The following is a 23,552-nucleotide window of genomic DNA, read 5'->3' as shown; positions in this document are numbered from 1 at the left end:
CATCCAGACTTCCCTCCTTCCCTCCCTCCCTTCCACTTTATATACTATCATCATCTGACAAATTTTAAGAATTGCATGTGTTTCTCTGAAATATTTCACCTATTTTAGTGTTTATTTATTTTTGAGAGAGACAGGGAATGAGCAGGAGAGGGGCAGAGGGAGAGGGAGACACCGAATCCGAAGCAGGCTCCAGGCTTCCACTGTCAGCACAGAGCTTGACGTGGGGCTCAAACCCACGGACCGGGAGATCGTGACCTGATCCAAAGTCGGAGGCTTAACCGAGGGAGCCCCCCAGGCGCCCCTGAAGATATTTTAAAACAACACACACCCTCTGCTGCCCGGTCACTGATCTGTCACACTCTCGGGACAGTTAGGTTTGCATCAGAAAGGTGGCGAGGTCCCAACAAGGCGGTGGTGGCTGTCAAGCTCCCAGGTGCTTCATGAAAACCAGGCTCTGGCCTGAGCCCCGTGGGGCGTCACCGGGCACCTCTGCTCTCCTCCCCAGTGAGGCTCACAGATGCTTCCGAAGTAGGATTCACGAAGATCTCCTACACTGTTTTGGGCTGTTGTTTTCTATTTTCTCTTTGTTGACTAGTTCTGGGATGTTCCTAGCAGCAGCCTGTCAACCTTGTTCCCCTGCTGCAAGTTAGGGGTTTCATTCTTGCAGCTCAGATGCCACGCAGCTGGTGTTCCCCTGGCTCTCTCTGGACCTGGGTCCTCACTTCCTCCTCTCTATGGCCCGTGCAGGTGGCCTGTCTCCACACCCCCGCAGCTCGGAGCTCCCGCTTTCTCCTGGTCTCACTGCAGGAGGACTTTCCATTTCTGCTACTGTTCTCACGGATTTGGGGAAAGGGGAAATACTTGTCACGGGCTGGTGGCTCTGCCTGGACTGGGTTAGTGCCTTCTCACCAGGAAAAGCCATGCAGCTTCATGAGCAGGAGCTGATCGGGGCACCTCTTAGGGCCCACCCCTTTTCTTTCCTGTTTTTCTGAATATTTCCTCCCTTTTGTTGTCCTTTTATCTATTTTCATGATTTTGATGTTCAAAACTAAAGCGGTAACAATGTTCCTGCGTGGGGTCTCAGCAATCTGTCAGCCACCTGGACATTCCTGCCCCAATGGCTGAGCAGGTCCTTGCAAGGCTCTCAAAGGCAGAAGTAGGGCTGAGAAGGGTGGTAATACCCTTGACCTCTGGATGCCAGGGGCCTTTCCTGAGTCCAGAAGAGGCCAGAGAAGGCCTGGAAGGTCGGACCACCGTTCCCACGGCCCAGGGAAACGGGACAGGCAGTAGGTCTGTGGTGCTGGAGTGTGGTTCTGTCCTCCCCGTAGGCGATCTGCATTTTAAGAGCCATCTTTTAGGGGTGCCTGGAGGGCTTGGTCCATTAGGCGAAACTCTGGGTTCCAGCTCAGGTCATGACCTCGCAGTTTGGTGGGTTTGAGCCCAGCAGCGGGCTCTGCTCTGGCAGGTGGGGAGCCTGCTTGGGATTCTCTGTCTGCCCCTCCCCCACTCATGCTGGCTTTCTCAAAAAGAAACAAACTTAACAAAAAAAGAGCCATCGTTTATGAAATTTAAAATAGTTGCAGAGCTGCTCTGCTGGTGGAGTCTTAGTGGGAGGTGCCAACCAGGTGGGAGCTGCGTTTGGTCCACGTCGGGCTGGGCAGACACTGCAGGGCTCACAGTGGCTCCTTTACGTAACAATATGGGTGTCGGTTTGAAAGATTAGAAGTGGGCTCAACTGGGTTTTTAGGAGTCCTCAGTCCGGGGCTTTGTGCAGTGTGTGCGAGTGTGGTTAAATGCCATTTGGGAAGTGGTAAGGTGGTGGACATTTCAGAATTCGATTGTATGTTACGGGAAGTAATGCTCATCTGTGATGAACAATCCCAGATTCCAGTGGTCGAGCCCAGTGAAACTCATCGATGTCACAGTCCGACATGGGGGCTCTGCCTCACGTTGTCAGTCAAGCGTCACGTCCCATCTAGCCGGGAGCCACATCCTAGGCCACATCCCAGTGGATTCTCCACTGTCTTGTTTGCACCTGGTCAGCAGGTGAAGGCAAGCAAGGAGGGTCCGGTGGAGGCCCAAGGGGTCAGGCCTGCAGGTGGGGTGAGTCAGTGCCCCTACCCTCATTGGCTAGAGCTCGGCCACTCGGCACCAGTGCAGGGTGAGGACACAGAGGCCGGTGGTGGGCCCAGCCTCGGCCACGGGTGGTGAGCTGCCCGAAGGAAAGGCTGAGCTCAGAGCACGGGCACACAGACGTTCTTTGCCCCACTCCACCAGGCGAGGGCTACGGCTGGGTCGACGAAGAAAGCCGGGGTGGGGGTGAGAGTCATCGGGGGACCAGCACCAAGTGCTCTGGGGCTGGCGCTGGAAGTCCGTGTTCCGGAACTTTACAACCCAAGTTCCTTGAGTGAAGCCTCCGATCTGTCTCCTTGCAGGTTTCCTGGACACGCGGGCAGGCACAGCAGCGGAGGGGGGCGGCCCCGCCTCTTCTCTGCCCCTGACGCCGACCATCTTGTTAGTCACTCCCTGGGGACTTCTAGATTCGCTTCCGGTGGTGGCTGTCACCATACACTGCCTGGCGGAAAAAGCAGACATGTGTTCTCTCGCAGGTTTGAAGGCTGGAAGTCCAAAATCCGTTTTATAGGCCCAGGTCAGGGTCCTGGCAGGGCTGTGCTCCTTCCGGAGGCTCCTGGGGACAGTCCCTCCGGTGCCTCCAGCCTCTGTGAGCTGCCTGTGTCCCTTGGCCTGTGGTGGCCTCTGCTCCTTTGTCTTGTCTCCCGCCTTCTTCTTGTAGAGACACAGGAATGGCATTTAGAGCCCACCTGGGTAATCTAGGGTGATCTCCCTACCTCAAGATCCTTTTTGCAAAAAAAAAAAATTATTTATTTTGAGAGAGAGAGAGAGAGAGAGAGCATGAGTGGGGAGGGGCAGAGAGAGAGGGAGAGAGAGAATCCCAGGCAGGCTCCGTGCTGTCAGCACAGAGCCCAACATAATGCTTGATGTCATGGACCATGACACCGTGACCTGAGCTGAAATCAAGAGTCAGATGCTTAACCAACTGAGCCATGCAGGTGCCCTGCTGTCTCAAGATCCTTAATGTAATCACATCTGTATTTTTAAAAAATAGTTTATTTTGGGATGCCTGGGTGGCTCAGTCGTTTAAGTGTCCAACTTCAGCTCAGGTCATGATCTCGAGATTCTTGAGCTCGAGCCCCGCGTCGGGCTCTGTGCTGACAGGTGGGAGCCTGAAACCTGCTTCCGATTCTGTGTCTCCCTCTCTCTCTGCCCCTCCCCTGCTCATGATCTGTGTGTGTGTGTGTGTGTGTGTGTGTCTCAAAAATGAATAAATGTTAAAAAATATTCAAAAAATTTTATTTATTTTTATTTTTTAAAAGGTTTCATTTTTTTAGTAATCTCTACACCCAACATGGGGCTCAGACTCCTCAACCCTGAGATCAAGAGTCACACACTCCACCAACTGAGCCAGCCAATGCCCTGCATTTCTTGTCCTTCTCCTTCTCCTTCTTCTTCTTCTTTTTAAATAAGGTAACATTCACAGGTTTCTGGGGATTAGGGTGATATACTTGGGGGCCATTTTCTGGCCTAGCACAATTTGGCTTCTTTTGTTTGCGGGAAGTCATGTAACACATTCACCATCTCAGATGAGCTGTCCTTCCTTCTCCTGGCCGACCGACGGTTCTAGACCAGAGAGTGCCACTCGGATTCCAGACAGTTGGTGTTTAAAACGATTACAAGCCCACTCTCAGTCATCAGCTCACTTTCGGGGTGAAGTCCTGGGCCAAGAACGCAGGATTGTATCCACTTAGCAGGCTCTGAGACGCGCCCTGATGGATCCAGGGGAGTGGGCGGCTGGGGGCCGGTAAGCAATCTGCCCACCTTTGCCAGCATGAACAGGACCAGTGGACGTGACTCCACGTGATCCAGTGAGAGTAGGAGGGGAGTCTGTCACTCCACCCCAGCCTCCAGCACAGAGTGGAACGCTCTCGGGCCTGCAGAGTTCAGGAGAGGCAGTTAAGTAGGAACACCTACTTCTTTTCTCCCAGTCTTGCCGCCACTTCCCTCTGTGTGTGTGTATTTTCATTTCCCTGTACATTCCTGCTGCTGTGTTCTCAGTTGTTCCCTGTGGATCCTCTGAGTAGCTGTGACTCAGAAAACCTAACAACAGCCTGGGACACTGGGGGGAAGTAAGCATGACCCTGTGCTTTAAGGAGGCCCTTCTCATCACACCAGGCTTGTTTGGGACTTAGTCTCAGTGAGGTCCGTGCTGTTCCCATGATTTCTCACAAAATCTTCCCGGTAGGAAGCAGGAGACCAGGTCAGACCTGCGGGCGGGAAAGCTGGCCGGCCAGGTGTGTGCCCCCAGGGCCACCTGCTCTCATCCACCGGGCCTTCCCTTTTGGGGTGTTTCAGGTCCCACCGCACTGAGATGGGAGCAGAACCCCGAGGCCCTGCAGTTCTCTGCCCTGAGTCCCTCCTGCAAGAGGTCTGGGCACACAGGGCTCGCTGGCTTCTCACAAGGGTCCTCACGGCTCACCATCCCACCGGGCATAGGGCTCCATGCACACCCAGACCGCCAGCATGCAGGCGCGGTGCACCTGCTAGGGCCCCTGGGGGCTCACCTCGGTCGGGGAAGAGCTTTGTGAATGGGCTGAGGCTGGGAAGCACTTGGCAAGTCAGGGAGCGGCATGTCCAGCACGTCCTTCGGTCCTTCGGTCACGATGTGTCTGAGAGACTGCGCCCCGACCAGCAGTCCCGGCTGCCTGCCGCCCTGGGCCTGGGGTACCTGCGGTGGGAGCGGAAGGCGGGCCTGCGGAGGCTTCGGGCACACGGTGGGCCTGTTTCCGCCTCACCGGAGACCAGGTGAGGTTCCTGACACGGCTCACTTCTGCACCCTGCTCCTCAGGGCCCCGCCCGCATCGGGACCGGCAGCCCCCCCCCCCCCCCCCCCGACTCCCCAGGTCGTCGGAAAACGAAGGTGTGGAGGGACCGCCGGCATCACCGGGGGCGGGGGGAGGGCAGACCCAACCCAGGCCCCCACGAGGGGGGTCCCCAGGCCTCGCGCAGACCTCGGCCGTGGAAGGCACCCTGTCCTCTGCTCTCCGTGGCGGCGCACCGCGTCCACACGGCCCCTCGCCCAGGCACAGGTCGGGTGACGCGTCTGGTGCGTCCCTGGCTCTCGAGGCGCGGTCTCGCCACGCAGGTGTTTCCTAAGCGGGGAGGGGCGGGCCGGGCCGGCGGAGCAGCTTCGCCGCGGCGACCCCCAACCCACGACTTCGTTCTCGGTCTAGCTCCGACCCCTCCCTGACAGACAGGTGCGCTCTAGGACCCAGCGCCTCTCCGCCTGCCTCCTGGGTGGGCGGGTCCCCTGCATTGTGACGTCACTCGGAGGCGGGGCTGCGGCGCTGGGACGGACAGACGGAAGGTGCACGCAGAACAGACCGGGCGGGGCCGGCGCGGGCGCGGGTGCGGGTGCGGGCGCGGAGGGTAAGGGCCGGGCCCCGGATCCGCAGGCCGCGTGTGGACGCGGGCGCGGCGCGGGGACCGCCCTCCCCTGGCTCGGGGCTCGGGGCGGGCGGTGGGTCCCAGGACTGAGTGTGTCTCCCCACCCCCGGGCCGTGCGTCCCACCCCAGACCGAGCCACCCCACTCTCCTGCTGAGCGCGCCCCCCGGGCCTGAGCGCGCCCCCGGGGCCGAGCGCGACCGCAGGGCTGAGCGCGCCCCGGGGCCGAGCGCGTCCCCAGGGCTGAGCGCGCCCCCGGGGCCGAGCGCCCCACCAGGGCTGAGCGCGTCCCCAGGACTGAGCGCGCCCCCAGGACTGAGCGCCCTACCGGGGCTGAGCGCGCCCCCGGGACTGAGCGCGCTCCGCCCCACCCCGGCCGCGTGTTCCCGCTGGGACGCAGCCATCGCCCGCCCCCGGACTGAGCGTGCTTCCCAGGCCCGCGTCCACCGCCGTGCGCCCCGCGCCTCTTTCCCCCCGCGGGTGCCGGTTCGCGTGCGCAGGGCTCCCGGAGGCGCCGGTGTCTGAGGAGGGGGTGGTGCCGCCGCCGTGAGCCTCCGCGGGCTTCCGCGAGCGCCCTGGGAGCGCGCCCCTCACTTTGCCTCCAGGGCCCTGCGCCGGAGTTCACCTCCTTTCCTCTCTCGCCAGGCCCCGACGGTGGAGGACTGCACAAGGTAGCGGCGGCGATGTGGGGGTGACCGTCAGCGCGCGTTCCAGGACCGTGAGAGCGGAGGGCCCCCGGGCCAGGTGGACGTCAGTCGGGATGGAAGCAGAAGGCTTGGATTGGCTTTTGGTCCCCTTGCACCAGCTGGTGTCCTGGGGGGCAGCCGGGGCCATGGTGTTCGGAGGGGTCGTGCCCTATATCCCACAGTACAGGGACATCCGGAGGACTCAGAATGCTGAGGGCTTCTCTACCTACGTGTGTCTGGTGCTCCTGGTGGCTAACATTTTACGGATTCTTTTCTGGTAAGTTGGGAGCTTTCTGTGGGGGTACTTCCAGGGTGATGGCTTTCTCTTTTTGGGGTTTCGGAGTGGGGTGGTGGTGCAGGCGGCTGTACTTCCTAGGAGGGAGCTGGTGAAGTGGGCGGGACTGTTCCCCGGGGAAAATGGTGGGATTGGAGTGGAGAAACTTACTGTAGTCTCACGTCCGCGTCTTCATTTTCTGTCCTTCTTACGTTGTCAAATATTTTCCCACGGACTTCTGTGTGCTGGATAAGGTCCTAGACCTGGGTCCCTGTCCTTAGAATTTGCATGGGAGTGGGAAAGAGAAAACAAGGATGAGTAAGTGATTAAGATGAAGAAAAAGTGATGAGCTGTAGGAAGGGGACATCACAGCCTGTCAGGAAAGAGCATTCAGGGGTCATGTACAGGGACGGTGGTCCCCTCAGCCTTTCTGTTGTGTGTACGGTTTTGTTTTGTTTTGTTTTAATAGGAAAGGCAACTTTCTGGATAATACTTAAGAGACTATTTTTTCTTGCCACTCCCAGCCCAGCTTCCTCTTATTATCATTTGCATTCGGGTAAGGAACCGGAAATTAATTTTAACAGTTGCTAAAGCGAGACATGTTTGGGAGGGGGAGTTTTTAGAGGAAATGAAATGAGATCTTGGAGCCTCATTCTAAGACTAAAAAGGTCTGGAACTTTCCTTTCTACTTGGTGGCGCCTGGACCCTCTGTGAGCACAGATAGTGAGGAAAGTTGCTCCGGAGGGTGGGTGGGTGTGGAGGCCGGATAAGGGCACCAGGCGGGGGTGTCCAGAGCTCTGCTTCTGGCCCTTCCTTCTGACTTGTTCGTTACTGAGTAATCACGTTTCTTGCTAGTTCTTTTTCTTAAGTTTATTATTTATTTTGAGAGAGAGAGAAAGAGCGATCAGGGGAGAGGCAGAGAGAGGGAGAGAGAGAGAGAGTCCTAAGCAGGTTCCACACTGTCGGCTCAGAGCCTGATGCGGGGCTTGAACTCACAAACTGTGAGGTCATGACCTGAGCTGAAATCAAAAGTCAGACTCTTAACCGACTGAGCCACCCTGGCTCCCCAGCTAATTCATGTTTGAGTCCGCCTTACGGAGGTACGATTTTCGTGGAATAAAAGCATCCGTTGTAAGCGTACAGTTCGATGAGTTTTGACAACGCCCCCTTCCCGTCACCATCACAACCGAGAGATGACTGTTCTGAGTCCCGAAGTTCTCTCCTCTGTGTTCCATCCAGCCGTGGCCCCATGCCTTTGATTTGTGTCCACTGTGTGTTAGTTTTGCCCTCGTCCGGGGCTTTTAAAAGGTGAGCTGGTAAGTTGGCTCCTCCCCGGAGAATGTGTCACACCGCCAGGTTTGTCTCTGGGCCAGGCTGCTTTGAAAGGAGGGCCAGTGGGTGCTTACTTTTTTCTTTGGCACAAGTTGAAGAACCCCATTTTGAAGATTCCTCTTTCTCCTTTGGGGACAGAGCTCACTCACTTCAGGGTGACACATAGCTTCCCTTTTCTAAAATGGCCTTAATCCAGTCTAAGGTTGAACGGAAGCAGGTCCCAAAATGCAGTTGCCTCTGACACAGTTGTTAACCCTGAGCGCACTGGAGGGCGCTCAGGGAGCCCCTGGCCTGCCACCTGCCTGGTGTCACAGTGTTGGCCGGGAAGGGCACTTCATTAGGCGCTGGAGTGAGTTTTCTCTGGCAGCGGAGGGGAAGTGCCCTAGACTGGCTTCCCTTATGGGAAGGGGGGGGGGGGGCGGGACAGAGAGCAGTTGAGACGTCTTTTCCTTAAGAATACTCATCCTTCGGGGCGCCTGGGTGGCTCAGTGGGTTGAGGGACTGACTTCGGCTCAGGTCGTGATCTCGCGGTCTGTGAGTTCGAGCCCTGTGTCGGGCTCTGTGTTGACAGTTCAGAGCCTGGAACCTGCTTCGGATTCCGTGTCTCCCTCTCTCTCTGCCCCTGCCCCATTCATACTCTCTCTCTGTCTCAGAAATAAATAAACATAAAAAAAAAAGAGTACTTATCCTTTACGATTGCAGAGAAGAGAATAGGGTATCTAATCTATGTCCAAATACCTGGTTTGGAGAAGGCAGAAGTTAAACTAATTTCTTGAAAGCCAAGTCACCAGGGCCTCTGGATTTAACTGGCATTTAATGCGTTTGGACTAGAAGTTCTCCCTTCACTGCCGGGCCTGGGACTTTGAGAACGAGTGTGTGCTCTCTCCTAATTCAGCACAGGGGGCCTTTAGTGATTCTCAGTTTTGTCCACGGGCCAGCGTATTTCTGTGCATCCGATTGGTCCTTCCCCGGAGTCTGTACCCTGAACCGTCCTGGGTCACTTCAGGGGTCCTGTGGCTACCGTGTGAACCCCAGCGCTGCCTTCAGGCAGTATTCTGGGATGAAGGGGGGCTGGCAGAGGGCACTGGTCCCTCCTCAGGAGTCTCTCTGGCCTGGGCATGTGCTTCTCACATAGGGCAGTACTTGGATTTCACGGGGTGAACCCCAGCAGGCAGGCTGGGCTCCGCCTGTGGCTTGTGACTAACATGTACCTCTCTGCCCACCTAGTCCTAAGACCCCACTCCTGGCCTCCTCCAGGCTTCATGGGTTAGTGGCCCACATGATTCAATAGGTTTTAGAGGGTTTCCCATGTTCCAGACGCTGCAGATGCCGCAGGGTTTACGCTTCAGCAGAAGCATTGTGTGGAACGTACCATTTACACACATACCGGTCATGGCGGGCGCCCCCTGAGGGGGAAGCAGGGTCTACACTGGAACAGTGGTGAAGTTAGAACTGAAGAGTGTGTTTCCTAGAGCTGGCTGAGAGTGTGGTCCTCAGAGCTCCAGGCTGGGAAGCCCCCTGCAGACTTGTGGAATGAGCTCGTGGGTGGCCCTGCTGCCCAGGGAGGCCAGCGGAGCTTGTAAACCCCAGGTTCCTGAAACTCGTGAGACCCTAGCGCTTTATTTCTTACAATTCTTTTTTTTTTTTTTTTTTATGTTTATTTGTTTTTGAGAAGAGAGAGAGAGTGAGCAGGGGAAGGGCAGAGAGAGGGGTACAGAGTTTCTGAAGCCAGCTCTGTGCTGACAGCAGAGAGCCCAATGCGGGGCTCGAACTCATGAACCGTGAGATCATGACCTGAGCTGAAGTCGGACGCTCAGCGGACTGAGCCACGCAGGCGCCCTGATTTCTTGCGATTCTTATCATCCTTTTGCAAAACTAGCATTCAGCAGATTATATTCTATAAAATGCTGATGTATAGGATTTTGCCTCTGTGGTGTCAGGAGAAGCCAAGAGAAAGGCTAAATGATGCCTCGTAGCTCGTATTTGCAAGCTTGTGATTTTGTAGAAGGGACGAGGAGGGAGGGGCCACGGTGCACGGATGATGTTGCCAGGCCCCCCCCCCCCCCCCCCCCCCCAGAACTTTGTGCCTTGGTAGAGGTAGTTCTCAAGCTCCATTTGTATTGGATGAACACACTGCATCAGAGATACGGTAATGTTGGATCAGATGCGTAATAACATTGTATTGGATGCAGTGACGTTGTATCAGGAACGTGGGCACACTTCAGCCATGTAGTGACACCGTATCAGATGTGGTAAGGTAGCATCATCTATCAGAGATGTAGCAGGGCTGTACTGGAGATGTATTAACACTGTATCAGACGTGCAGTAAACGAAGTAACTGAGATGTGATAACACCGCATTGGAGACCTGCCTTAGCGCCGCACTGGATACAGCAACGTTGTGTCAGCGACGCCGTGAGCTGTTTCCGAGGTGTAACACTGTATTTGGACACACAGCCTGACTCTGGATGGGAGATACAGGAACACTGCCAGAGATACCACACCGTTGAGGACGTAGTTACATTTTGCTAAGGGTGTAGCAGTTGGCGTGACACAGGGAAGTAGATACACAACTTCTTTCCACTTGAGCTTTACTCTGTAACTTTGAAGACCCGGAGAAGGTGATCTCTGTGGAAACTTTGGGTGAAATGTTGCCTGTCCCCTCTTCGGTGTGTACCTTCCTGGGGGGTGAGACCTAGGGACACTGCAGTTCAGGGAGAACTTTTTTTATTTTACTGTATTTTTTTTTTTTGTTAAAAAATTTTTTTTGATTTTTTTTTGCTTTTGAGACATGAGCTGGGGAGGGGCAGAGAGAGAGGGTGACAGGAACTGAAGTGGGCTCCGTGCTGACAGCAGAGAGCCTGACATGGGGCTCGAACTCCAGCCGTGAGATCATGACCTGAGCCGAAGTCGGATGCTTCGCTGACTGAGCCTCCCAGGCGCCCCGAACCCTTTCAGAGTGGCTGTGTGAGCGGCAGGCCCTTCACCTGTCTGGTAGGCTGTCCCATCATTTGTTCTAAGAAAAAGTTGTGCCAACCCGTATTGTCAGGGACAGGAGAGGGAAAAGTGCTGTCACGACATCCCCGTCAGTACAGATTATTAGCATCAAAGGAAGAAAAGCTTAACTAATTTGACAAGTAAAAAATGGTATCTTTGTATTTTAATTAGTTTGTGAAGTTACTAATGACATTGAACCTTGTTTCATATTTATTTTGTCTCTTGTGTATCTTTTGTGGAAAGTTGTGCTTTTTGAAATTTTGTGTCTCAGCCTGTCTTCACCCTAAGTACTCACCTCTGCTCCCTCTCACTTCACTTTAAATGGTCTTGTTTTTACTATAAATACTGAGTTCATCTGGATTCGATTTTTGGTGGGTTTTTTTTTTTTTTTTTTTGATGTTTGTTTACTTTTGAGAGAGAGAGAGAGCATGTGCGACAGGGGAGGGGCAGCAAGAGGGGGACAGAGGATCCCAAGCAGGACTGTGCTGACAGCAGCAAGCCTGATGTGGGGCTTGAACTCTCAAACCATGAGGTCATGACCTGAGCCCAAGTCGGACGTTTAACCCACTGGGGCACCCAGGCGCCTCTTTAGGTGTGTGGTTTAAGGAGAAGTGCAAACCTTGATTTCTTTGCCTAGTTTTTCCAGTCATTGTTTCTGTTGAGCATTTAAAACATGAAAGTGGCCTTTCTCGCATGATGAGCTTGGTGTGAGAGGCCCCAGAGCAGCTTATTTATTTTGGTTCTTCCCGGCCTGCTTGGGAAGGAAGCATCTCCAGTCTTAGTAGGCTGACATCTAGCTTCTGCTGGCCCCTTGTCTGACCTTCACCTATAGATGAGTTGACCCCTGGGGTCAGCTGGGTAACTGTGGGATCCAGTTCCTAGAAATGACTAGAAACGTCCTTAGATAGTCCCCGGTGTTATAGTCGCACTCTACAGCAGAGATGAGGTGCAGGGGCAGTGGCTCACGGGTGCCAGGGGCCTGGAGCCCGTGTGAGCCTACAGAAGCGCCCCCAGCCTGTGCCTCTGACCTAGAAAGCCCCAGGGCACTGTCACCTCTTTCTTCTCGTACCTTCTCTTCACCCAGGCCTGGCTCATCAACCCTTTCTTGCTCCAGTCACTTAGCATTTCCTTTGCAATTCCTGAGGCACCTCAGGAGAGGCCTGACGAAGCAGCAGGGTCCCAGGTGAGCCGAAGTGACATTTCCTGGGGAGGCAGGAAGAAGCTGGTGGTCATGGAGCCGTCTGCTGTGTCCTGGCCCCTCTGCCCTTCCTGGACCCAGGTGGCATGGGCCTGAGCCTCTGTGACCTCAGGCCTGCTCTGTCCTTTGCTCAGAGGACATGGGCCTTGGCGTCAGGAACCAGTACAGAATGCCGGTCCTGGAACTGGTGTCTGGAACCCCCACTCCGCAGGGAACATCTGTTTTTTCCTGGTTGCTTGACCTCCTGTGGGAGCCTCAGCTGGTGTGGCTCCCCTCCAGGTGGCACATTCTCACCTGCTAGGCCGGCTCACCGTGGCTGTGGCGGTGGCTGTGGTGGCAAATCCTCATCGGAGGTGCTGTCTGCTCTCTCCTGAGAGGCAGGTGATCTGAGCTTGGCGGTGAGGTGCTCACAGACGTGGGCTTGAAGACGCCGAGTCGGCCCTGGAGCGGGTGCAGGGGTCAGTGTCTCTACCTTGGGGACATCGCTGTTTCTTTACCTTGTAGGTAAGACTTGTTAGCATAGGCACAGCTTCCAAAAACATGCCCTGGCCGGTGGGGAGGGGCTGCCTCTGGTCTCGTCCTTTACCACGAGCCCGGCCGCTGAGTTTTTGTCCTGATTTCTCATTGATTTGGTGCAGTCCCAGGGGTGGCCCCTCAGGGAGCTCTGCCCCAGCTCTGTGTTGTGAGCGTGGTCGGCCCCCCCCCCCCCCCGCCGTGAGCCCTCTCTGCAGGGGGAGCTGGGTGTAGGTTCAGGCCTGAGGGAGTGAGAGGACTTGGGAGGTGGGGCCCAGGTGGTGGTCTCTGTGTTTTCTTGTTTTCAGGAGCAGCTGGGAAATCAGACTGTAGGCTCTCCTGACTTAGAGGTGCTGACCGCCAGCCCCAGTTTTGGGAATACCCTTCAGGCCATGTTGTAGGCAGACCTAGCGGGGTTCCTTCTCCAGAGCAGCTGGGCTAGAATTGGGGCTGGGCCTTGAAAGAGCACGGTGCTGTGCCCTGGCCTCGTCGATGGTAGTCCCGCAGGCCTGCGTGGCCCGACCAACGGGTCACGGCTCTGGTGGTTTTGGTGGCCATGGCGGAGACCCCGAGCTGCCCCCCGAAGGGCCGGGCTGTTCTCAGCCCCTGGGGTTCGGGTTCTGCCGACAGGCCCAGCCTGTGCTGGTCACTAGATGGCGGTCTCACCTCCTCGAGCTTGTGGCCGAGTTGGTGAGATGTTCTGCCCCTGGAGGGAAAACCAGCAGGGAGGGTGTGAGAGCGGGGCGGGGTCGGGGCCCAGAGAAGAGCACGAGCCACTAGGCCTCGGCGGGGGGTCAGCGAGACCTGGGTGGGGAGGGAGATTGGACAGAGAGGCCTGGGGCGGGGGGGGGGGGGGGGGGGCGGGGGGTGTCAGGGCCTCAGGTCGGGAGGGGGTTGTGCCTTCAGCTGCCTTCTCCTCTCTGGGGTGGGGGGGTGGGGGGTGCCCTGGCCCCCTTCACTGGTCTGCTCACAGCGTGGGCTGCTCTGGCCTGCTGACCCCACTCGTCTTCGTCAGGGGGCAGGGCTTCCTGTCATTCCTGGACTCCGGAATGCATCTTCCCAGGGCATCAGGTGGTCTAGGTGCCTCTGCAGGTGCCTCTGCAGGTGGGGTGTTGGGCACCTGGCTGTGCGGCGAGGGAACGGGGAGTCCCGTCCACACCCTCATCAGCGGCTCCTGGGGAGGTGAGTGTGGCTTTTGAGGAGCCATGCACATGATTCTGAGAGGTGTCCCCGCGCCCAGCCGTCCAGGAGTGTCCCTGCTCACCCAGCTCTGTGCACCATGGAGCCCGAGGCCGAGGCAGTCGGTGCCAGAGGCTGTGACGGATGTGAGAGACCCTCTGGGGGCTGCTCAGGATGTGGCCGTGGGGGCCTTGGTCGGGACCTGGGCAGGGAGAGGCGGTGAGGCCCCTGGTGTGCGGGGGCCCTCCTGATGCCGTGGTCTCTTTACCTCCCCAGGTTTGGAAGGCATTTTGAGTCGCCGCTCCTCTGGCAAAGCATAGTCATGATCTTGACCATGTTACTGATGTTGAAACTCTGCACCGAAGTCCGCGTGACAAATGAGCTGAACGTAAAACGCCGTTTCTTTGCAGGTTGGTGATCTGCAACATTGGGAATAAAGCACTAAATCAGCAAGCAAAATCATCCTGTGCTCGTGGGTGAAGTAGGGAGCCGCGTTAGTGTTACCTGAGCAGCTTTGAATCCACCAAATGCTCGGTTGTGTGTAACCGATGTCCGTGTTTGCAGCACGTTAAATGTTTACTAACTAATCTCAGTGTGCCAGCCTCCTCTGTGATGATTACGAGGGGATTCTGAATTGGGACAGGATCAGGTCACAGAAAGATGCCGTCTGAGGAGGCAGTTTTATCTCTGTGTGTGGCTTGTACGTGAGACACGCCCTTCACTTGTACCATTTACCTGGGGCCGGGGTAGCGGGGATCTTCTCACACACCTTACTGAACATTCACCCAGAGTCATGCTGCTGTGGGGCCAGGTGGGTTGCCCCCGGAGCGTGGGCAGGACGGGTTACATGCTCGGCCCGCGCTGCTCCGTGACTGTTTGTGGCTCAGCAAAGAGAAAATTCTTCTCGTTTTTGCCTTTTCCTTTGAAAAAGCTCTTCCTCAGATGATGTTCTGTGTTTGAACACGCGGGGGGTTAATGCCTTACTTCTGGTTTTCTTCTAGCTACTAAATTGAAGACAGCTCTCGCTTTGATTTTGTCTGAAATAGTGTGTGTTTATCTCCACTGTTGCTCAGAGAAGCGTTTTTGCTAGTCTGTTTACTTTGGGGACTCCTGTGGACTCGAGGTCTCGCCCCTGAATTTTATTCCTGTCGGTGATTTTCTTTCCGTTTGAGCGGACCCTTTCCCCCTGTAGCTTCTGTCTTTAGAGACGAAGGTATGCTGATTTCAGTCTTTGTAGAAAATAGGTCAGCCTCCAGCTCTGACGGGTGGCCTGGACCGATTAGCGTCGCGTCAGCTGTGGAGATCAGCACCGTGTGCTTCTGTTGTGTGTTTGTTCTTTCTCGTCTCTCCCTCTTGTGACCTGGGAAATCGCACCGGAGGCGGGGCTGCTTGTATCGCTGTCCTTCCTTGAGAGCGGGCGTGTCCGGCCGGTCCCTTAAGAGGCGAGGGGCTGGGCCCTTTACTTGCTCTTACCTAGCAGTTTTCTCTGCTGGCACAGCTCCCGCCCGCTTCTGTCTGTGACCTGGGAACCCCACCTTTCGTGTGCGCGGGGTCTCAAGGCCGGCTGCAGAGCGCCGGTGTGGGGGGGGCGTCAGTAACGGTCCTCCTGCCCCAGGGACAGAGGAGCGCCGGGAGCGGGCACGCGGTGCCCACAGTTGCTTGGTGTCCTGAGCCTCGGGCTTTGAATCTTGAGCCTGGGTTTTGTGATCTTGTGCGAAATGGGGTGTGAGCTCGGATGAAGTAGGGTGCCAGATATCCTGCAGGTGCGCGAGCGTCCGGGCCCTGGACGGTCCTGGAGTCTAACATTGATGTGACCTTGCTGAAATACGGGAACGTAGGTACAGTGAGGGTGAGGCGGGGGCCGACCTTGTCAGCGGGAAGCCGGGCCTCTCCTCTCCTGTCCCGGGGGCTCGTTCTGTCTTGACTTCCAGTGCTCTGTGTAGATTCTTCCAAAAGCAGCATCTCTGTTCTGGTTAACTAGGATGGATTGGGTTAAGACCGTGAATCCCGGTTTCCAGGGATAGGGCTGCCATCTGAATTTTGGCAAGTAACCCTCTCTGTGATGAGCCAATTAATGGAGCCCGCTTCGCCCACACTTGGCAACCGTGGTGCCACCTCGCGGGGCACAGGGGCTGCAGGCAAGGTGAGTGTGAGGCCTCGGAGGCGGGGGGGGGGGGGTTGGCCTGGACTGTCTGGGTGGACCCAGTGTCCACCGGGCCCGTGGAGTGGAAGAGGAGAGCCCGTCAGGGATGGACGTCAAGAGGATGTGGTTCTGGCTTTGGACGTGGGGGAAGGGCTAGGAGCCAAAAGCACAGCAGGCCTTTGAGGCTGGAACAGCCTTCATCTTCCAGCCGGCAGGGACATGGGGGCCTCAGCCTCCGGGATTCAAATTCTGCCAACAGGTTGGATGCACGGGAGGACCTGGGTTCTTGCCTGGAAACTTCAGAAGGAATATGCCCTGACTTTAGCCCAGTGAGACCCATGTCAGACTTCTGGTCTCCCAAATAGTGAGGTGATAAGTCTGTGTTGTCGGCCGCCGAGTTTGGGGTAACCTGTTATGGCAGCTGTGAGGTCTGCAGTGTCTGGCGGGTGTCTGTTGGCGGGCGTTGGCAGCTGGCCAAAGGGCTGGCTGGAAATCCGCAGACGTACAGGTGGGCGGGGCTGCAGGGGCTTTGACCTTGCAGCGGGGAGCAGCCGTCTGCTGGTGACGGCCAGGACTGTGGGGGCAGTTGGCCTGCCCTGCCGGCCTCCGCTTTGCTGGGGCTCTGGTGGGGTACGGAGGGCTAGGCTCCTGACCCCTGGGCTCCCTGCTGGGCCCCAGACGGCCTCAGGGGGAGAATCTACCCTAAACTCCGCATCCTGGGATCGTATCCTGGGATCTGGGATACAGTGTTTGAGAGATCTTGAGATTCATACTTAATTGTTTTTTTTTTTTAGTGTTTATTTATTTTTGAGACAGAGAGAGACAGAGCGTGAGTGGGGGAGGGTCAGAGAGAGAGGGAGACACAGAATCTGAAACAGGCTCCAGGCTCTGAGTTGTCAGCACAGAGCCAGACGCGGGGCTCGAACTCACAGACCGTGAGATCTTGACCTGAGCCGAAGTCGGAAGCTCAACCGACTGAGCCACCCAGGTGCCCCTACTTAATTCTTGAATGGAATTAGGGTTACATCTATTTGCGTCTACCGTGTGTGAGGTACACAGCACACTCATCAGGAAGCTTTTAAGAAACCTGTGGGCTTATTTCCTCTCCTTTGCCAGAAGTGGGAGGGTGGGGTATGAAAACACCAACCAGTTCGGGCTGGAAAGCTCTGAGGTCGCAGGAGCGGCTGCACCCTGGGCCTTGCTGGGGAAGGCCTGCGGTCCCCGCTTCCTGGAGGCTGTCAGTGGGGCATTGGGGAGGGTGCTGGAGGCACACCGAGCAGGCACATTCAAGTAACTTACGAAGACACGTTCAACAGCCATATTTCAGGGTTTCCATAGGACAGTCAGTCTAAAAAATAAAATAAATAAAAGCTTAAATGTTTTACAGCTGTCTTTTATAAAGGTTTTTAATTTTGAAGGTCATCAGTTCAGCTCAGAAGTTAAGGTTAAAGAAACAACTGGAATTAAAGGAGAAAAAGCTGGTTGCTTATCAAATTAACACGTGATCTGTTATCTGATTACGAAGAGCAGTACATGGTCATTTTTTTTTTTAAAGATTGTATAATTTTTATTTTTTTTAATTTTTTTTTTTTTAACGTTTATTTATTTTTGAGACAGAGACAGAGCATGAACGGGGGAGGGTCAGAGAGAGGGAGACACAGAATCGGAAACAGGCTCCAGGCTCTGAGCTGTTAGCACAGAGCCCGACGCGGGGCTCGAACTCACGGACCGTGAGATCATGACCTGAGCCGAAGTCAGCCGCTTAACCGACTGAGCCACCCAGGCGCCCCAGTACGTGGTCATTGTCGACATTTTGGGGACGAGAGGAACGTGAAGTGAAAGCAAAGAGCTCTCCACCCAGCCGTCCAGAGGCGACATCGGGGGTTCCTTCCGTGCCCTCGCTCATACCCGGGGGAGGTCAGACTGGGCCGTGAGTCCGAGGGGGCCGGGCCCACAGGCTGCAGGGGGAGATCTCCAGAAGCTGCTGTGGACTCTCCGTGTGGCCGCACAGAGGGCGTGAGGTCCAAAGTGGCTTGCGTGTGCTGTATGTTTCCTTTTCGTCCCTCGTGTTTTTTCGTGGAGAACCTCGAACACACATGGAGTCGGGGAGAGCGTGTCCGAGCCCCCCCCACCAGTCATCACACCCGCCTCCAGCTGTCCCGAGACACATCGCCTGCCTGCAGTTTTTGAAGCAAATTCCAGACATAGTCTGTATATAGTTCATAACGGATCTCTAATGGATAAGGACTTGAAAAACTATCCATAATACCATTTTCAGCCGTAAAAAAGTAATCCCTTAATTGTCAAAGACCCAGTATTTGTGTAAGTGTGCGGCTTCCTCCTCACTTCCCGATTCGGGGCTGGTTTCTGTCCGCGGGCCGCAGTCGAGGCGGCACGCCGAGGTCAGCTGCAGGTTCTCCCTGATGTCCCTTGTTCCTCGAAACGTGTCTGCTGTGTCTGCCCTGCACGTGGTGCCTGCTGTGCACTAGCCCTCCGTCTGTGGCCTGAGCGGTACACGCGGGGAGTGTGGGGATGCGGAATTGAGACCCCGGCCCTGCCGCCAAGCCACACCTGCGTGTGGACCAGACTCCCGGCTGCACGGAGGTGGCCCCGCCTGGCTTCTGCCACACCCCGTGGTGGTGCGTCGAGGCTTCCTGTCTCCGGGACGCCCTGTGAAACACGTTTTGAGAAGCTAATTGGATCCAGAGGTCTGGTCAGATCTAGGTCTGGCTCCTTTTTGCCGGACTGTTGTTTCTTCCACAAGGGGCACATCCCGTCACCTTGGCTGACTTTGGATGTGGGTGGTGGAGGGTGCCCCGTGCCTAAACCCATCAGTCGTGGGGCTGCAGAACACCGATGCCCCGTCAGCCTTCGCTCGGCTGTTAGCCACGGGGCTTCTCCGAAGACGAACTTCCCTGGAAATGCTGTTCTAGCAGTGCAGTTATCCAGGGTGTAATTTATAAATTAAAGGCAGGTAATTGCTTCCTTCTCTTTATCTGCCAGTTCTCAGAATTGGTCCCTCACATCCTGCAGCTGCGTTCACGTTTGTTTTTCCACTCTTCCGAGTGTGTGGATGTGAACATACTTGATGTGTTTGCCTGATTGCCATTGTTGTGTCCCTTCAAGGCCCCGCGGACCCACCCGTCTGCCAGCGGGAGCCTCTCCGGTTAGCTCTTGACTTTTCGGCAGAGACGAGTGGTCCCTCGGAGCCGTGTCCCTGGTGTGACAGGGTGCTCTGGGCGCGTCATCTTCTGTTCCTGCCCCAGACCTGGACTCGGCCGTTTCTCCCAGGAGCGCTTGTGGCACTGGGCTGTGGCATGTGGAGACCACGGTCTGGCCCCTGGGACAGCTGTGGATTGGGGGTGGGTTTTAGCTTTTTCAGTGGGTGGAGCTGGGAGATTCGTGGCAGACGAAATAGTTCAGGTGTGCGTGCTGACGCGTCCTGTGACCCTTCACCGAGCTCTTCGGTCGTGGCTCTGATCTTCCACGGGCCCAGAATGAAAGAGCCACTTGCTTTGTCCCTGCTCGCAGGGGTCTCGGTGAGGAGGCTCCTGGAACACTGTTTTGTCGGGGATCCCGGGATGACATGTTCTTACCGCCAGATCATGTGGCTTATCGGCTCTGGGAACGGTACCACCAGCGGCACACAGGGGCTCACTTGTTCCTTCTTCAAGAGAGAGAAATTGTCTGCGACTCAGTCACATTCACTCGACGTTTGCCCCAAGTCTCAACAGTCCGCTTCCAGAATGGAGTTGGCTGGGGAGGCGGGTGGGGGCACGGGGGTGCTGCCCACAGAGACGGGGCTCTGTTGTGGGGGACGGAAGTGTTCCAAGACTGCGGTGGTGGTCGTACAGGTCCGAACATGCTAAAAACCACTTGATTGTACACGTTCAACGAGTGAATCCTTTATGATATGTGGTTATGTCTGCATTAAACTAAAAACTTGGGTGGGGAGGGTCACATTCCATTCTGACAATGAAAGCTGAGGACTCCCACTCCCACTCAGTACAATGTTTGTCTGTAAACCACTCTGTATTTTCGAGGGCTTATTGATGTCCTTGGACGTGAGGCTACAAATCCTGACCTGCCCTGTCCACAGCCACGACCCTGATGTAGGTCTTGTCTCTCCTTGCCCGGACCTCCGCCCGGTCCCCTGGTCTCTAGGGCATCGTGTGAGCCACCTGTGGCCATCGCCCCCCCAACCCTCGCGCACTGCAGCGGCTCTCACACTGTGACAAAGCCCAGAAGCCCCTGGGAGCGGTTGATGGCCTGGCCTCTGGTCAGCTCACTGGCCCTCCCTCCTGCTGTCCCGTGGCATCCAGGACAGCCACTTCTCCTGTCTGAGCTCGTCCCAGACTTCTGTCCCGTCAGGTTCTGTTCCAGTCTCTGTGGCTGCTCCACAAGTAACCCCAGGCTTGGTGATTTGCAAGGACGCAGTGATGCCCACGAGTCTGGCTGGACAGCGACAGTATGGTTGGCCATTTGCCGGGGCGCTGCCTCCCTCCCTCTTTCTGTGTCTTTCACCCTCTAGGTCCCTCCCTTTCTCTCAGTTGCTCCCGTGTTGGGGGGTCTGCTGGGAGATCTTCACGTGGCCTTCTCTTGTGGCCTAAGCTTCCTAGCTTCCTCGCGACATGGCAACCAGGTCGCAAGGGGAGCGTGAGAGGGAACCAGGTGGAAGCCGTGTCTGTGCTCTGGTCTTGGGAAGCATGCGTCGCTTCTGCAGAATGGAGTGGTCACAGGCCCCCGTAATCAAGGGGCGAGGACATGCACGCCGCCTCCGATGGGGACGATGTGGACACGTTGCTGAGGCTGTTTCTGGACCTCGGTGCCTGGAGTGGGTGTTCACAGATGCCTGAAAGTATGTGATTGTGGACGATGCCCCCTGGTCTCTCAGCCTGGGGACTGGCCCTCCTCCCGTCTGTCCTGTGCAAAGATGATTCTCTAAGGTGTAGGCCTGATCTCACTACTTTCTAGCCAAGAAGCCTTAGGTGGCTTGACTCTGTCCTCCGGAAAGTCTGACACAGGGCAGACTTCCCACCCTGACCCACACCCCCTACCAGCTGCTGCCTTTCCTTCCCCCATCATTGTGACCCGAGAGGCCCCCGGCCGCACTCTCCCGCTCCGGGCCTCCACCCTGGCCTTGCCCTGCTGCCTGGTGTGTTTCCAGCTTGTGTGCCGGGCACGATCAGGCCCGAGGCGAGAGGGGAGACGGCATGGGTGTGTCTGAACTGCACCGGAGCCACGGTGAGCAGTCCCTCCTGCGTCCCCTTCCTTCCCTCCCCTTCCACTTTGGGACCCTGATCTTTAGAGGAAGTGTCGGTGAGCAGTAAACTTGGCCTCAATCAAGAAACAGATGCAGGAAGCTGAGGAAGTCCAGCTGAGTCTGGCTATTCAGAGCCCAGCGGTTCCCGGAGGTGGTGCTGCTGGGTCAAGAAACCCTCAGGTGGGAGGGGCAGCGACTCCTGGTCAGCAGGGTCTGTGGACATGTGCCGTCCCCAAGCCCACATAGCCAGTCTGGCATTTTCTTTTAGCCGTTTACTTGCAAAATGTCCATTTGTCGGCGGAGCCTGCCTCGCCTGGGGCGGATGACACACACCTGCCCCCCGTTCTGTGGCCAGGTCCAGTGCCTGCCTGAGTCTCACTCTTCCCACCGTGGAGGGACTCTGGCCGAGTCTTCAAGGGCCGCGGGCTGCGTCCTGGGCAGTGCGGAGCGGGGGGGGACTCGGGTGGGGCTGGGCTCCCTCCGAACGGAGGCCTCGCGTGCTTGTCTTGGGTGCTGCGGCGGGGCTCAGGGAGCGGTCAGGGTCCCGCGGTACCCCCGATGTAACGGGCCATCGCCTCTGAGCCGCACGCTTGGCCAGTTCACATGCTGCACTAGCTCCCTGTTCCCAGAGGGCATTTTGTTGAGTGTCCTCTGAAAACGGCTTTATCAGGCAGCCTTCTGAAGAGCTTTGACCTGGGACAGCTGTCTTGCAGTCAGAGCTTGTGTATGGACGAGCTTTTAGGGGAAATGGGGGTACCGCCTGCTGTCTCTGTCAGCAGGGCAGGCAAGCCGTGGGCTTTATGCCATCTCTGACCTTAGAAATTCAGTGAAAACGTGGTGACTTTTCGTTTTGGCCCGAGATTTCCTCCTCCTTCCCCGGGGACTTACATTGGAAGAGGGTAGGTTTGGAGGAAAATCACTCAGAAAGTAAACTTCCTCAAACTCAGACACCAAGATCTTGTCCTTCTTTTCCGGTGTTTCTTAAAAAAGGAAATGCAAAATGGACTGGGAGACACAGCCGCTTGCCCGTGTTAAAATCGGTCTGTTTTTCTTTTCTCTTCCTCCTTTCTGTTTTTCTCTCTTTTTAAATGTAGCTGCGGATACCCAGGATGAAGCAATCAAGCCCCCGCCCCGGCGGTCATATCTGGGTACGTACCACACCGCACGAGGCTGCCCGCCCGCTAGAGCCCCTGCTTCGTTCATTCTGTGCGGCTCTGTCCCCGCTCAGCCCTCACGGCCGTGCTTGCCCCGCGCGTGCGCCTCGTGGTACCAGTGCGCCCACGTCCCCAGCAGACTAACCAACACATAGCCTGCTACTGTTAAGCATGAACTAGTTCCTAGAAACCTGCCCTTCGTGTGTGTGTGAGTGTGAGAGAAAGAGGGAGGGAGGGTAGGAGAGAGGCGGGGACAAGGAGGTGCTCGGAGTTCAGGTTTCCGAACGCTTTTAAGTCTGTTCTTTTTGCTGCCGTGGCGAGCGGAATTGTTTTCTTGATTTCATTTCGCATTGCATGTGGCTATCTCCTAGAAATAAAATAGATTTTCATACGTCGATCTCGTATCCTGCAGCTTCGTGCGTCTCGTTTATTGGTGCTGTTAGCTTTTTAGTGGATACTTTAGGACTTCTGTATGTAAGATTACATCATCCGCAAATGGAGATACGCTTACTTGTTCCTTCCCAGTCTGGATCCTTTTTCTTTTTCTTGCCCAGTTACCCTAGAGTCCGAAATGGCTACAACGGTGAGCCTGGCCGAGCTGGTCTTGCTCCCGAGTTGAGTGAGACGGCATCCCTTCGCCACTACGTGTGATGTCAGCCGTGGGTTCTCACAGATGCCTCAGATTAGCGGAAGCAAGAACCTTTCTGTTCTGAGTTTGTTGTTTCGTTGGTTTGTTGTAGTCCTGAAACAGCGTTGAAGTTTGTCTACTGCTTTTCTGTGTCTGTTGAGATGATCATGTGGTTTTTGTCCTTTATCCTACATTGACTGATTTTTGTATGTTGAACCAACATTGCGTTCTTGGGATACGTCCCATCTGACCATGATGTGTAACCCTTTTTATAAGATGCTGGATTCTGTTTGCTAGTATTGTGTTAAAGATTTTTGTGTCCACGTTCACAAGAGATATTGGTGTGCGTGTGTGTGTGTGTGTGTGTGTGTGTGTGTGTGTGATGACTGTGGTTTTAATATCAGGACAGTACTGGCCTTGTAAGGCAGGTTGGGGATGGGAAGTGTTCCCTCCTCTTCCATTTTCAGTTGTGAAAAATTGGTATCAATTCTTTATTAATTAAAAATTTTTGAGGTGTAATCGATACATGACATCACTTTCAGGTGTATGTTATTGGACGTTCGTATGTACTGTATATGTGGTGAAGTACGTTGTGAAATGCGTGTGTTGTACATAGTGAGTCTAGTTGACGTCAGTCATCTGACATGGTTACAAGATATTTTCTT

The 23,552-nt window shown here is 55.7% G+C and overlaps 2 protein-coding genes across 7 annotated transcripts in view; one reads left to right on the top strand and one right to left on the bottom strand.

The window, feature by feature from the left end:
* Positions 1 to 200: 200 nt before the first annotated feature.
* Positions 201 to 5,925, bottom strand: LOC111557235. The gene is made up of 4 exons (XM_023241206.2): positions 5,668 to 5,925; positions 5,088 to 5,228; positions 4,641 to 4,804; positions 201 to 2,575 (listed from the first exon to the last, which is right to left on the bottom strand). The coding sequence occupies exons 1-4, from the start codon at positions 5,923 to 5,925 to the stop codon at positions 2,131 to 2,133; spliced, it is 1,008 nt and encodes a 335-aa protein (XP_023096974.2). The 3' UTR covers positions 201 to 2,130.
* The window catches only part of SLC66A2 (solute carrier family 66 member 2), a 48,659-nt gene continuing 30,523 nt past the window's right edge, over positions 5,417 to 23,552 (top strand). The window contains exons 1-4 of one of the 6 annotated variants that reach the window (XM_023242135.2): positions 5,417 to 5,505; positions 6,167 to 6,484; positions 13,976 to 14,109; positions 22,200 to 22,253. In XM_023242135.2, the coding sequence (XP_023097903.1) occupies positions 6,282 to 6,484; positions 13,976 to 14,109; positions 22,200 to 22,253 (391 nt within the window). In that variant the 5' untranslated portion in view covers positions 5,417 to 5,505; positions 6,167 to 6,281. Of the gene's footprint in view, positions 5,506 to 5,658; positions 6,485 to 13,975; positions 14,110 to 22,199; positions 22,254 to 23,552 lie in introns of those variants that run through there. The other 5 variants (XM_023242136.2, XM_023242138.2, XM_045041308.1 and 2 more) reach the window with 5 other exon arrangements.

The sequence above is a fragment of the Felis catus genome, chromosome D3, assembly GCF_018350175.1.
Source record: "Felis catus isolate Fca126 chromosome D3, F.catus_Fca126_mat1.0, whole genome shotgun sequence".
NCBI lineage: Eukaryota > Metazoa > Chordata > Mammalia > Carnivora > Felidae > Felis > Felis catus.
Note: the sequence above shows the minus strand (reverse complement) of the source record. Positions and strands in the feature narration are given on the sequence as shown.